At 40.7% G+C, this 14,824-nt stretch overlaps 1 protein-coding gene across 1 annotated transcript; it reads left to right on the top strand.

The window, feature by feature from the left end:
- The first annotated feature begins 2,919 nt into the window (after positions 1 to 2,919).
- On the top strand, positions 2,920 to 10,126 carry LOC130541565 (growth/differentiation factor 3-like). The gene is made up of 3 exons (XM_057302430.1): positions 2,920 to 3,022; positions 4,038 to 4,289; positions 4,642 to 10,126. The coding sequence occupies exons 1-3, from the start codon at positions 2,999 to 3,001 to the stop codon at positions 4,786 to 4,788; spliced, it is 423 nt and encodes a 140-aa protein (XP_057158413.1). The 5' UTR covers positions 2,920 to 2,998; the 3' UTR covers positions 4,789 to 10,126.
- Positions 10,127 to 14,824: the final 4,698 nt, after the last annotated feature.

The raw sequence follows: 14,824 nt of genomic DNA on the forward strand, positions 1-14,824 counted from the left end.
TATATGTATATTAGTATACATATGTAGTTTATTAATGAATAAACCCATATGTAGACATTGGGGTAAAATGTTTATTTTATTTTATTTTTTACTGTTAGGGCACTCAACAAAAAACTTACAGATTATTGCATTAAATAAATATGTGATACCCTACCCACAGAAAGGACTTGCAATTTATAGTTTATGAAACACCTTTATGTATATTATCCCAAGTCTAAGAAGACACTGAGCATATTATCAACTATATACTTTTCATCTGCTTCTGATTCTTACCACATCTAAATGGGCAGAGCTGAATGGTGAGGATACAGGCATACTAGAGTCAATGACTTGAGCAGTCAATGCTTCCTTCTTCCCTGATGAGGCACTTGATAGGTTTTGCAGGGCCTCAGAGAAGTTGGCTCATATTTTGCTAGCATGCATTTTCATCATACACACTCAGTTGTAGCTTGGCAGTGACACATGAAATATAAAATCTATTGAAATATAAGCTGAACATATCATTGGCCAACATTTTCTCCAGTGTGATGGTTGATGAATGGTCTTTTTTGGTATTTACTTTTCAACATCCTATGAGACGAGCATACAAAAACGTTTACTGTAGAGTGCAATCAGGTCTCTCCTGTCTGCATGATTCATTTTCAGATTTTCTTGTGTAAATGAAGCTGAAGATGCTAACAAAACAACAGCTGCTTAGCTATAAATTAGTAAAACAAGCTTCTCATCCAAGATTATTATTGAGGTTTTATTTAAAGCAATTTACAAATTCATGAAGGATTTTACTTAACACATTCACACTTGAAGCCATTTAGGGAAGGCCTGGGGATTAGATGGGAGCTGCCCCCTTTCCTCTTGCTGAGAATTTGGAGATTAATTTATCTAAACAAAAAGGAAAGCCACATTTGCTAGAAATTCCATAAGCTCACTACATATTTAATTGGGGTTCCATAAGAACCTGCTCATTAAAAAGCAAAGAATATAAGCTCAAAAAAGAGTTATCATAAACCTCTCATTGATTAGAAAAATAACACAGACGAGGTAGGGATAATTAGTGGGAACCTTAGGCACACAAATTATTAGCTTTTAAAGAATTCTGTTCTCAACTTAAAAAAAAAAAAACCTATTCCTATTCCTTTTCCTTTTACCAAAGCTTGTTTTCCTAAATTGAATTATTTTATCCTTTGCTTTTGTTTTGTATTTCTTCGTATTTAAGGAACAAAAACCCAAAGGAATTGTCTTAACATAGAATCTATTCTGCACGGACAACTGACTCAGCCCTGCCGTGGGCAGGTCATTACTTACTTTTTCCTCAGTTTCCCCATCCACAAAACAAGGATAATCACACCTACCTCATAAGCTTGTTTCACTAACATTAACTAAAGAATTTACACAGCAAGCTTTCTAAAGATGGACTGTTCTGATTACCATTACTTATGGTGTACTTATTTACATAATTTGGGACATTGAATTTCTTAATGAGAATAAATAAACCTCAAGTTTAGAGAAACTAAACTTTTTTTTTTTTTTTTTTTGAGACAGAGTCTCACTCTGTTGTCTAGGCTGGAGTGCAGTGGCGCAATCTTGGCTCACTGCAACCTCTGCCTCCCTGGCTCAAGTGATTCCCCTGTTTCAGCCTCCTGAGTAGCAGGGATTACAGGTGCACACTACCACGCCTGGCTAATTTTTGTATTTTTAGTAGAGACGGGGTTTCGCCATGTTGGTCAGGCTGCTCTCGAACTGCTGACCTTGTGATCCGCCCGCCTCGGCCTCTCAAAGTGGAGAAACTAAACTTTTATTGTACGTGTCAATGTGATTTGGTCTTTTAAGAAAAGCAAATATTGTGAAATGCAGGTTAATTTGTTAATGAAGGATGCCTTACTCTGTATGTTTAATGGACAGATTATTCCTACACTATATTTATATATAATATGCTCATAATAATTTGTTAAGTGTTAGGAAACATGAAGAAGACTATATTGGCTTCTCGTATATGTTATTTTTTGAAGATCTTGATTTGTACTCTCCGAAAAGAAAACAAAAGAATGTTGGGAGCATGAATCCCAAATGCTACTTTTCTTATGTGGGTACTTCCCACATAAGAATCTGGTATTTTCAGATTTAGTGAATTTCATCCTTTTAACCTGAAGGAGTTTTGTTTGTTTGTTTGTTTCTGTTTAAAAAAATTTCAGAACCACAAACACACTAAGGATAGTGTATTATCAATGAATCAAAATACATTTATTGGGCATCTTCTATGTACTAGTTATGGCATAAGTAATGTGGATGAGTGATTTTCAAAGCGGTCTCAGAACCAGCATTATCAGCATCACCTGGCAACTTGCTAGAGAGGTAAATTCTTGGACCTCATTTAAGACCTACTGAATCAGAAACTCTGGGAATGGGGCCTAGCAATCTATGTCTTAACAAATGCTCTAGGTGATTTCTGATGTTAGCTAAAGTCTAAGAACACAAAGGTGAGTTAAATGGAGTGTTTGTAACTTGCAAACTGTGCATACTTGTCCTTGTTTCCAGCATTTGGACCAACACAGTCTGTCAGAGCGTGTCTTCCACATAAGTGCATCTATTCACTAATTATGTACTTGTGTTTTCGAGGTTGCATTTGAGAAACACAATCTGTATATCACTTCTTGCACCTCCATTCTGTAAACAGGAGTTGGTATTGAAGTTGTTCTGGGAGTGGGAGTTTCTCTCACCTGAATTTAATTTCTCTTGAATGCGTGATCAGCTCCAAGCTGTGGGGGTTAGAATAGGGCCTACACCTGGGCATGTGGATATTTAAAGACAGCGAAGGGGAAGCCCTGCTTCTGAGAGCAGGTGTGATGGAGGGTGGCTGTGGGAGAAGTGGCAGCTCCTGGCTCATTCCTGGGCTCTTGGCTCTGGGTCTTTGGTGCATGTGTTTGAGCTCAGTAGAGACGTTTGACTGTCCCAACCCGATGCTGCCTTCCCACATAAATGAGATTTTTTTCTGCCAGGCAACATGGTTTTACCCTCACATTCAAAAGTAAGTAGCTGGAGCGCTGGTCTTTGCCAGGGAAGGAGTGATCCAGAAGCTGCCTGGCAGCATTTTGTGGGCCTGGTCAGGGAATGGGGTGTAAATGACAACAGATATTAAGGGCTCTTGTGAGTAGAGCAAGGAGTTGGGTACAGAATATTCTTCAGCTGGTCTAGCAGAAACGGAATCTGCTTCCTGGTTTCAGCTCTGCAGGCTTGGTATGTAGGATGTCTTTAAGCTTTATGGCTGATGCCCTAAAGTTCTGTGTGTAAGGATGCTCTAAAGTGTGAAGTACACAGCTGCTGGCTGGGCAACTATAGTGTTTTGGGAGATAAACAGGGCAAGTGGCTTGTCTTAGGTCATGGTGACTGGAATGGTTTTCAGTACTAGGGCAATCATTCTGACTTAATTCCAGGGGTAGGGTGATGGGAGTTGAGGAACCTCAGTCCATCCCTGGCTGCTGTGGACTAAGCACTGGCTTTGACAAGCTGAGACTGCTAAGTCTTTGTCCTGTCCTGCCAGGCTGGGTAGTGGGGAGTAAGAAGCTGAAATGGAGGTGGGACTTTCCATGATAGTGGCCTTCTGGAGCTTCCCCTCTTCTTTCCCTACAGGCTCATAGTTCATACACAGCTACTGGCTTCTCTGTTTTGAGGCAGTTTCCTTCTTGGGGGTTTCCTTGATAAAGTTATGGGCTTGGGTGCCCATTGTCCCCCATGCCACTGAGCTTGTTCTAGAGTTCGAGGACCATAGAAGGGGCCTCCAAAGATTCCTTCTGGGATCTTTCCCCATTATCTTTTCATCCTACCAGTCAGAGGGAGGGTCATTATTGGATATCTACTGTTTACTCACATATTGGATGGAGGTGGTGCCCACCCTCTTGGCAGAGACAAAGATTCCAGCCACTGATGTCGCTGATGCCAGCCTGAATGAATGTTCCAGTACCGAAAGGAAACGAGACGTAGTGTTGCTGTTTGTGACCTTGTCCCACACACAGCCACCTCTGTTTCACCTGCTTTATGTCCAGAAACCCTTAATCTCTAATGTGGAGCAGCTGATCCTGGGGATCCCGGGCCAGAATCGCCGGGAGATAGGCCATGGCCAGGATATGTTTCCAGCAGAGAAGCTCTGCCATCTGCAGGATCGCAAGGTGAACCTTCACAGAGCTGCCTGGGGCGAGTGTATTGTTGCACCCAGGACTCTCAGCTTCTCTTACTGTCAGGGGACCTGCCCGGCCCTCAACAGTGAGCTCCGTCATTCCAGCTTTGAGTGCTATAAGGTAAGACATGGAGCCTCGTTCTTTCTCTTCTGGGGTCATATTGGGATAGCACTAAGTGCTCAACTCTCTAGGCCTGGCTCCTTTTGAGTCAAGGAAGCCATTGAAGTTGATAATTACATAATCTAGCACTGATGCAGTGTGTGGCATCTTCCCCGCCCTGTGACCTTATCCCTTATCTTTATTCTTAAGAAACATCAGCTTCCTAAAGATTGTTCTGAAACGGCCCTGATCCAGCAGCTTCTCCCCAGGCCCTCCTTCTCCCTTCCCATGTATCCCTGACAAGTCTACTGATGCCCTTAAATATGAGGCTGTGGCTATGAGGCACTCACCGTTCTGCCATTTGTTTCTGCAGAGGGCAGTACCTACCTGTCCCTGGCTCTTCCAGACCTGCCGTCCCACCACGGTCAGACTCTTCTCCCTGATGGTCCAGGATGACGAACACAAGATGAGTGTGCACTATGTGAACACTTCCTTGGTGGAGAAGTGTGGCTGCTCTTGAGATACCCCAAAGCCTCCTACTGGCCTCAGGGCCACCTAAGTCTCAGGACTTTAGTAGGGGGTGGGATTACTTTTCATAGCAACTAGAGCTCTTTGAAGGGAGGTGGGATTTGGTTTGTTTCTCAAAGCACAGCAAGAAGGTTGGCATTATGGCAGTAACCCCTCATAGATGCTTCTCTTTGATGTGGCAGGGGCCCCCTAGTGCTGTTCTCAGTCACTCCTACTTCTGGGAAGCTGGGCCCATTGAGATGTCTGACTATCGCTGTCCTAGATTGTGAGTGGGCTGGGCTTAGTGCCACCTCTGGGATCATTTAGGTGGGGAAAGAGGAACTGGAATTGGACGCATGTCAGCTCTTGGGGTAGGGGTAAAATTGTTACCGGTGTTAAGCTGGCTTCGGACTCCTCTGAGCCATTCAGCTGCTATCATCCTTCTCTGTACCATTGGCCTGGGGCTGGTCCAGAACTGACCTCAGCATGTGCATTCCTCCTCACCTAACACTCCTGGCCTCTTTAGAGGGAGTGAGGACTCTGTGGAAGAAAGCATTCTGTCATGGGCTAGTCATGGGTAAACGGCCCCAAGGCCTTCACAACCTGGTGTCAGATGGGAGCCTGACAGTAGAGGATGTTGCTTGACTGACAGAGGGGGCCTCTGGCCTCATGGAAAGTTTGTCTCACTATCATTTAAGGAACTTGATATTAGCTTTTCTACTATCTTTAATAAAACTATGGGACCATTGTTGTGGGTCCTATGTTGGATATCTATTACTTAATGCCCTTGAGCCTCTGAATCAGAATGAGTAGATAGATGTTGGGTTTCAAATCCTATCGTCAAGGATCACAGGAAAGAAGCAACGCAATGCACTTTGAAACAAATATTCGGTCATTATAGCACTCACTCAATGACTCCTAGTTTTAGGTTCTAAAACTTACGTCCAAAGTAAGATATAAGGAAGTACTCCAACGCAGATATTAATACCAAAACTACTTGTTAGATTTCTTGAGGCAGAAGAGAAACAAAGTTAGATGACACTCAGAACCTTAGTAACATGTTATCTGTCCTAGTGGGAGGAGAAGTATATCAGTTAAATTTACAATTTTAAAATGTGACTTTCTCAGTGGACATTCATAGTTCACATTAGCCTGCACCTTGCAGAGTATCCCTGTAGAATGATGGTCAGGGTGAGGGCTGAGCACAGAGGAGGCAGAGAGCCATCCCTGGCTCTAGACTTTCCCAAGCTCGGTCTTGGCTGTGTGGTGGATTTCAAGAAATAAGGATGAACTACTGTCTTTTTTGATTCCTTTCTTTATATCTCTGCAACGGAAGTTCTGACAAATTTATGCAAGTGGTTTGTGCTTTTAAGTTTAATAGCAATGTATGCAATATAAGAAGCTGACTTTCCAGCCCCAATCCTAAACAAAGGTAGTGACTGTCAGGTTTGACATGTGCTCTGCCAGACTGCTTTCTTTGTATATGAACATAGCCTTAAAACGACCCTATAGCTCCTTAACAAGGTGTTGTGGAGACATTGCAAAATCCTAACACTTTTTTTTTCCCCATGGACATTAGCTTGTATATAGTATTTAAATAGTTCAATACCCATTTAACTGATTCCATTATTGATGGACATTCAAAGAGGGCATTTTAAAGTTACCCATTATTACAGTGCTGTGATCATCTTTGAATATAGATTCTTATATGCAGGTAGAATTGCTAAGAAAATGTCAGATGCAATTTGGTCTCCCCAAAAACTATGCCAGTTTACATTTCCCTCAACTGTGAGACCATTTTCCTCACACAGGGCAAGTCCTTTTGATAAGGGATACATTTCATTGTTAAGTTGCATCTTTAAAAATGAAAACTTGAACATATCAAATTAGCCAGTTGAATTCTTTGAGCTTATCAAGCATTTTTTGTCTTATAGAAACTCTTAATATAACAAAATGTGACAAATATATTTAAGTTTCTTTTCTACATGGGGGTATTATATGGATAAGTCAATCTCTGACTTTATTGGTTCTAGGTTTCATATTTGGTCATCCCCATAAAAAGATCATACACACTCTGCCTCTTGTAGTTCTTGTGTTCATGGTCTTATTTATACATTAATACTTCTGGGTAGGGAGAGCTGGAGGCGCCCAGGCCACTTGTGTCTAGGCCTGGCAGTGCCAATCTCTGGCCAGTCAAATGTAAGTGGGAGTCTGCAGGGTTTCCAGGAAGGCTTCTACTTTGGAGTTGAGGGCCTAGTTTACAGTAATAATGCACTACATTACTGGGGTCAATGTAACAAAGATGGCAAAGCTGGAAAGAGTACGGGTTCCTTAGGGCAGGGATTGGCAAGCTTTTTCTGTAAAGGGACAGATAGTAAATATCTTGGGCTTTGTAGGCCATACAACCTCTGTCTACTCAACTCTGGTGTTGAAGCATAGAAATGGCCATTGAGGAAATGTAAATGAGCATCTTTGTATTCCAGTAAAACTTTATTCACGGGCCCTAATATTTAAACTTAATGTAACTTGTCACAAAATATTCTTTTTTCCAACCATTTAAAATAGGTAAAGACCATTCTTCATTTTTGAGTTGTACAAAAGTGTAATGATTGGCCTGTGGGCTGTAGACTGTCAACTCACCTTAGAATATCATTGAGCAGGTGGGCCAATACTAGCAGAGACTTCTAATTTATGAGAAATTGTATCTCTAATTAGGCCACTGTTCGTTTGGTTTTTTGGTTACTTGCAGTCAAATACATTCTTATCTGATACAGGTCTTTTTTTTTTTTTTAATAGCCCGCTGTTCTAACCTTTTATTGACTATTTGAACTTTCCTCCACCTTCATTTGGGCACTATTTTTTAAATCACATGTTAAGTTTCCTTAAGCCTAATAAGTTTTTTCTAACATTCTATTCTAATCCACTAATCTTTGTTCATTTTCATGTCCATATTAACTTAATTCCTATAGTTTTAATGTATGCTTAGGATTCTGAAAGAATGTGTACCATACACTAAGTTGTTTTTCTCATGGAAGATGTCTGAATGTCTATATCTTCCCACCCATGAACATGATATAACTTTACATTTAATGGAGAAAAAGATCTGAATGAGTTACCTCACTTTTATTTCATTTAAGCCATGGCAATTTCTACTTGGATTATTTCTTGGTGATCTAGTTTACTGTTTTTAGTGTAAATGGAACTGTTAACTGGAATTACTTTTATAGCATCAGTCCATTTTACTCTTCCAATTCTGTAATGAAACCATGTAGATTCAGAGCATTGTTTTTTGTCCAACATGGAAGACCAACTCAGAGTTCAGTGCTTTCTGTCATTGTACTTAGTCTTTGGAAGGTGCTACTGGGCAGTTTTTTGTTCTGTTTGAATTAGGTGTTATTAAATGCTAGTGAGTCCTTAGACTTGACAACATCTAGAACAGTAAAATGGTGTTATGTACAACTATTGGAAAGTGGATTGAACCTGGTTGCTGATACCGATCTAAGTGGTTTGGATTTGTGTATATTCTAAGCATCATGTTTTATGTCAATGGGAACCCAGAATGGAGGCTCAAAATAAGTTTAATCTGCATGTACAGAAACTCCTAAAAGATAAAGAAACAGAGGTAGTAAGTGGCAAGACCTGGGCAAGAGGAGAATGCCAGAGCCTCATCTTCAGACTTACATTCCAACAGGAATGGACTCGTGATGACATGCATTTTGAGGAAGCATACTTTGTGCTTTGGTACTAGTTCTCAAAGGGGCTGAGGTCTGAGAGACAAACAGCCATCAAACCAGGTAGAAAGAGGGTGCAGGCTGAGTGAAGCAGCACCCACAATGGCCTAGGGAGGAAAGAGTAGGAGAGGGCTGTTCAGCTAAGCAGAGAAAGCTCAATAGAGCTGGCATGTGGGGTTTGCAGTGGGAGGAGTTGAGTGGGTGGGCAGTTTTACTCTTCTGGGCAGAGTCCACAGCATCATGTGAATTCAAATACGTAAATTGCGTTCCTTCATGTAAGATGAAAGATCACTTCTCTTTGGTGACTTGAATGTATTAATAAAAAGTAACGGGAATATCTACTAAAGCTGAATACATGCATACCCTATGTTCTAGCAATTTCATTTCTAGCCACATATTTTACCAAAAGATGTAGCAGCACTACATGTAAAAACCCCAAATTGAAAACTACCCAAATGCCCATCACCAGTAGAATACATTGTGGCATACTCATATAGGAGAGTACTATTTAACGAGGAGAAACAAAGTAGAACTCTAAATGAACTGATAAATCCCACAGACATGTTGAGGGAAAGAAGCTAGATACAGGGTAAAACATAGCTGTATGATTCTACTTATGTAGAGAACAAAAATTGGCAAAAGTAGGACGAACACTTCAATTCCATTTATATTAAAGAATCCAGAGTGGTAAGATTCATAAAGAAAAAGTAAAATGGTGGTTGCCAGGAGCTAGAGGGAAAGAGGAATAGGGAGATATTGCTGAATGGGTATTGAGTCTCAGTTATGTGAGATGAAAAGAGTTTTGGAGACGGATGCTGGTGATGGTTGTACAACAGTGGGATTGCACTTAGTACGCTACTGAACTGTACACTTAAAAATGGTTAAGATGGGCTGGGCGTGGTGGCTCCTGCCTGTAATCCCAGCACTCAGAGAGGCCAAGGCGGGTGGATCACTAGGTTGAGATGGAGACCATCCTGGCCAACATGGTGAAACCCCGTCTCTACTAAAAATACAAAAATTAGCTGGGCGTGGTGGTGCATGCCTGTAGTCCCAGCTACTTGGGAGACTGAGGCAGGAGAATCACTTGAACCCAGGAGGCAGAGGTCGAAGTGTGCCAAGATTGTGCCATGATACTCCAGCCTGGCAAGAGAGCGACTCCGCCTAAAAAAAAAAAAAAAAAAGATTCTAAGTTTTAGATATATTTTACCACAATAAATGTTTTACAAATGGCAAAGCAAATGTTGTTAGATTAACATTACTGTTAGCTGAGGGTAGGGTGTGGGGTGCAAGTATAAAAGGAGCTCTTAAGTGTGGGGATGTTCTGACTCTTAATCTGGGCAGAGGCCTCAAGGGTGTGTTCAGTTTGTGAAAATTCATCAAACCGTATACTTACGTGCATGTCTGCATGTATTTATATTTCAATAAAAGTTATCCTGGAAGGAAAAAGCAATGGGAAGCTTTAAAGTGAATTAATTTGTAATAGGTTACACTATTGAGTGTCTGGTGCAAGGCATTCTTCTATGCTCTTACTATCAGGAAGGTGCTGTCTTACAAAAGAGGAAACCGAGGAACAGTGGTTTATTGAGGTAAAAAGTAGCCATCTACAGATTCCTAGTAGGAGAAATCTCAAATGCTTCTATATACATCTCTAGAGAAACATTACCTACTCAGTTTACAATTTTTCCATCTTTAAAATAGAAGAATTCTAATTCTTAAAACTAGGCCCTGGCATTAAATTGCATGTCTCTTGGCTGGAAGGAAAAAAAAAACATTCTCTAATTTGAACTGGAATAATGAATTTTCTCACTTATGTTAATTTAAGGGTAAACTGAGATCATAGGATGGGTGTTAACTCTGGATAGTTCAAACGCAATCATGATAGGCTTATTTTTATCTTGGAAGTAAATTTTTAAAAGAAAATTTAGGCTGGGTGCGGTGGCTCACGCCTGTAATCCCAGCACTTTGGGAGGCCGAGGCAGGCAGATCACGAGGTCAGGAGTTCGAGATCAGTCTAGCCAACATAGTGAAACCCCATCTCTACTAAAAATACAAAAAATTAGCTGGGTGTGATGGTGTGAACCTGTAATCCCAGCTACTCGGGAGGCTGAGGCAGGAGAATCACTTGAACCCGGGAGGCGGAGGTTGCAGTGAGCCGAGATTGCGCCATTGCACTCCAGCCCAGGTGACAGAGTGAGACTCCGTCTCAAAAAAAAAAAAAAAAAAAAAAAAAAAGAAAATTTATCATAGCTTTAAAACTTAAGGTGTGGGAATCAAACTAGCAATGCATTTGAAATTTTTCAGTGTCCCAAATCACATTTCACACAGTTTTGGAAAAAATACATTTTTAAAATGCACTAAACATATTCTTTCCCTTTTCTTTCTTTTTTTTTTTTTTTGAGAGAGTCTCACTCTGTTCCCCAGGCTGGAGTGCAGTGGTGTGATCTCGGCTCACTGCAACCTCTGCCTCCCGGGTTCAAGTGATTCTCCTGCCTCAGCTTCCTGAGTAGCTGGTATTACAAGCATGTGTCACCATGCCTGGCTAATTTTTGTGTTTTTAGTAGAGATGCAGTTTTACCATGTTGGCTAGGTGATCCTCCTGCCTCAGCCTCCCAAAGTGCTGGGATTATAGGCATGAGACATTGTGCCTGGCCACTAAACGTACTATTTTCTATCAAAATATGACCTTTTCTTTTCTTCATCTCTATTTATTTTACTGAGTGAAGAAACATTCTGCTAAATCTTTCCTGATGGATCCCTGCTCCCCTGTGCCTTTCTTTTGTGCTGCTGTCTTTATTCCCACATTTGTGTCTCTCACGCATGTTATCCTTCCTTGTTTAGTCTTATTGAGCTTTGTGACAATACCTGCATCCACCTTCAACCTCCACCACATCTAGTTGTCTCTGGCTGGCTGGTCAGAACTCAGAGCAGCCGTGGGTGGATCTGCTGCAGTACAGAGAGGCCTGTGGCCATGGCTGGCTGCCCAGAGCCCTGTTCTCTGTCACACCTGATCAGATTTTTGAGATACCACCTCGCCCCAGGGACTGGTTCTGGTTAAAATAAGATGCTCGGGAACACTCTTTCATAGAGAGTGGTTGTCAACGAGGTTGTGCAAGAAGGAGAGTCATCCTGGAAAAGATAAAGGGAAACAACAGGAAATGGAGAAGAAATGGGGTAAGGGATTAGTTCTTATCACAGTTAAACTAGTGCATCTTGCCACTGTATCATCAAAAATATCTCCTGTGACCAGCACTTTACAGGACATCTGCTGGTAACTGCCACTTATTTCACAATCCTGAATTCAAGGGTGCCCATGAGAGAAGAATACAGTATCTGTTGAAATAGACTCCCACATGAAGCCCATTGTGCTGTCCCCATAATTTTCACTCGAGTCCAAGGCATGCTGACATATTTTAAATGGGAGATCTCTGTGCAACCTCATTCACTGCAGACTGCAGACAAGTCATTCTCCTGCTATGTGGAAATCTCTCATTTCCCTTCCCTACTGTGTCTTTGGTCAACAGTTATAAACTCTCCCTCAGACAGCTGGTTGTGTATTAAAGTCTATTTATAACAGTCAATGGACAACTGATTGTTTATGGGGAGTCGTGGCAATTTTTGCTTAGGAAAGACAATTGGGGCATTTCTTCTGTAGCAGAGCGGGTTCAGCCGCTGGACTCCACAAACATTGCCTCACTTGTCTCCTTACATTCTGTGGACTGAGGTTACCCCAGGTGCTAATGGTGAATTCAAACCCAGCAGACTGCTGGCTGGGTCTTCAGTCAAGGGTCTTGGGGGTTAGACAATAGAAAAAAATGAAACAGTAATACCTTGTGAGGAACAAAAAAATGCAAAAGTACCCATATCTGTGAGGAACAGTATACCATACTCAAAATTTTCAGTAGTTTATGAAACTGTAGATTTCCATCCCCCTAACCACAGTTCTGGATTATGGGGTTTTTTGTTTTGTTTTGTTTTGTTTTTGAGACAGAGCCTTGCTCTGTTGCCCAGGCTGGAGGGCAGTGGTGCAAAGTTGGCTCACTGCAACCTCTGCCTCCCGGGTTCAAGGGACTCTCCTGCCTCAGCCTCCCAAGTAGCTGAGATTACAAGTGTGTGCCATCATGCCCAGCTAATTTTTATATTTTTAGTAGGATGGGGGTTTTGCCATGTTGGCCAGGCTGCTCTGGAACTCCTGACCTCACCTGATTCTCCTGCCTCGCCTCCCAAAGTGCTAGGACTACAGGCATGAACCACCGTGCCTGGATGCCCCCTAACCACAGTTCTAACTAAAATATGATCATATGACAACTTTTTAGCATTGAGAAAACTTCCTATTCTGGTGGGTCTTGTGGTGCTTTTTATTTTTCTTTGTAATTTCAAAACTTTTTTTCAACTAGGACAAAAACAGACAAAACTAATTTAAATCTCATCATTAATCGATAGTGAAATAAAAATGCTAATGGGAAAAAATCTGGATTTCTAGAAAATGTCTTGCACAATATTTTTCTACTAGCTCTGACTTTAGTAAGATGGTTTTGAACTCTTCCTTAATTTTTGGAAAAATAGAATGGGTGATATTTAATTTTTAAGTGATGTATTAGGTTTTTTAATATAAAAAAGAATATAGAAAAAATTAAAATGGTTTATACCCTCCCTGACTAGGTAACACTTGTTATGTTAGTCACTTGCTTATGATTAATAAGCTTAACTGAGCACAACATAAAAACTAAACATAATCATTATTCATATTACTAACCCAGAAAAAATTGTGTGCAGATAGATACATCTATATCCATGGAGGAGTTTTAAACAAGTATATTTAAATGATACAATGACCTGGTCTACCTCTTGGTTTGCTTATTCTGATTCCAATTTATTCCATTTTATCTGTAAATCTTAGCATATCACATTTGTCTTATTCTGTCTTCTCCAGAAGATGTTAATGAATTACAATTCATACATAATGTTATAGGTGATTTTTAATAGCTAAAAAGTTTGAGGATTTCAGAATTTTCAGTCACATTGTTTTCAAATCAGTAAGTTACCCCTAAGTGACTAGTTATCTAATTTTTAGTGCTTTTGCTGCATTTAGTAACTTTCTGAAGTCCTGTTTGACCCATATTTTTCTACGTATTCTTTTTAGGGTCGCTTTAGGAAAAAGCAGCCTTGTGTTGCTGGAACAATCTGTTCATAATTCTGGATTAGTCTGAGACTGCTTTTTCATAAACAGCAGGTGAAGGCCCATCCATTTGGCTCAGGAGGTCCTCTCTGAGGAGATTTGGTCCTTGTGCATTTCTCTCTCGGTCTCTGCTCCAGCAAAAGGTAAATTAATAATGAGGTGGAGATGAATTGAGCCAAAGCCCTTTTAAGAGGAGCCTGAACAGCAATACCATGGTTTCAGTTCTTATATTCTGCTTAAAGTCTTAGATTCTTCTGGAATGTAAGACTACAAAAATGTTCTGTAGAGTCTGGAATCAGTTTCAGATTGTTCAGACAAGATCATCGTTCTTATTCCTGATTCCCATCAGAGACAGAGCTGAAGGTTGAACTATTTAAAGCTTTCCTTGTGGCCACATTGACATTCAACTGTCAGAGATAGGAAGAGAGTACTGTCAATTCATCCCAAATAAAAGCCCTTTTCTCTGGGTTTATCAGTTAAAAGTAGTAAAAGTTTTGCGTTGATTGATGCCTCTGTGAGCTATTTGAGGTGTCGATAAACAACCAAAATGGGAAGTTGAAGACTTAAATAGGTCAAAAGAAGTTAGTATTTTCAGAATTGTATTCCATATGTGAATATAGAACACACAAGGGAGTAGTCAATATAAATAACAGGCACATAATTTTAAGCAAAAACCCTAGATGATCAGTTGGGGGCTACAGTTTAATGTGGTTTTACCAGTGAACAAATCAGTGAGGTTTTCCCTTCCAGCAGTTAAAGTGCTTGAGATTTTAAGGAACTGAACTCTGAGCAAAAAGACCCACATAATACAAGTCTTCCACAGACCAAGTGTAATGTAACTTTTAGAAAACAAAAGCCTCAGCTCCTCAGGGCCAGCCGACCCCCAAGATACAGAATGACCCTCTCTCCAGAACACACTCTTCAAAAGCCAGCACAAATGTCTGCCAGGCATTTGGGGGGCAGGGGTATCTAAGTTTTCCTTCATTTATTCTTAAAATTCACTGATAGGGTAGATTCCTAGGAACAATAAGTGTTTGATTTTTGGAAGTCCCTTTGTTTTCTTTTTTGTTTTCCTTTCCATTGTTTAAATCACTGAAGGAGTGGTTTCCCAAGCTCACTGAAACAAAGGAATGGAACATGCT

Source organism: Pan paniscus, chromosome 4 (assembly GCF_029289425.2).
Source record: "Pan paniscus chromosome 4, NHGRI_mPanPan1-v2.0_pri, whole genome shotgun sequence".
Taxonomy (NCBI): Eukaryota; Metazoa; Chordata; class Mammalia; order Primates; family Hominidae; genus Pan; species Pan paniscus.

Coding starts and splice junctions, on each gene's coding strand:
- LOC130541565 (XM_057302430.1), top strand. CDS start 2,999: ATGGTTTTACCCTCACATTCAAAA. Junction 3,023..4,037: donor TTTTACCCTCACATTCAAAA/GTAAGTAGCTGG, acceptor CTTTATGTCCAG/AAACCCTTAATCTCTAATGT. Junction 4,290..4,641: donor CCAGCTTTGAGTGCTATAAG/GTAAGACATGGA, acceptor TTGTTTCTGCAG/AGGGCAGTACCTACCTGTCC.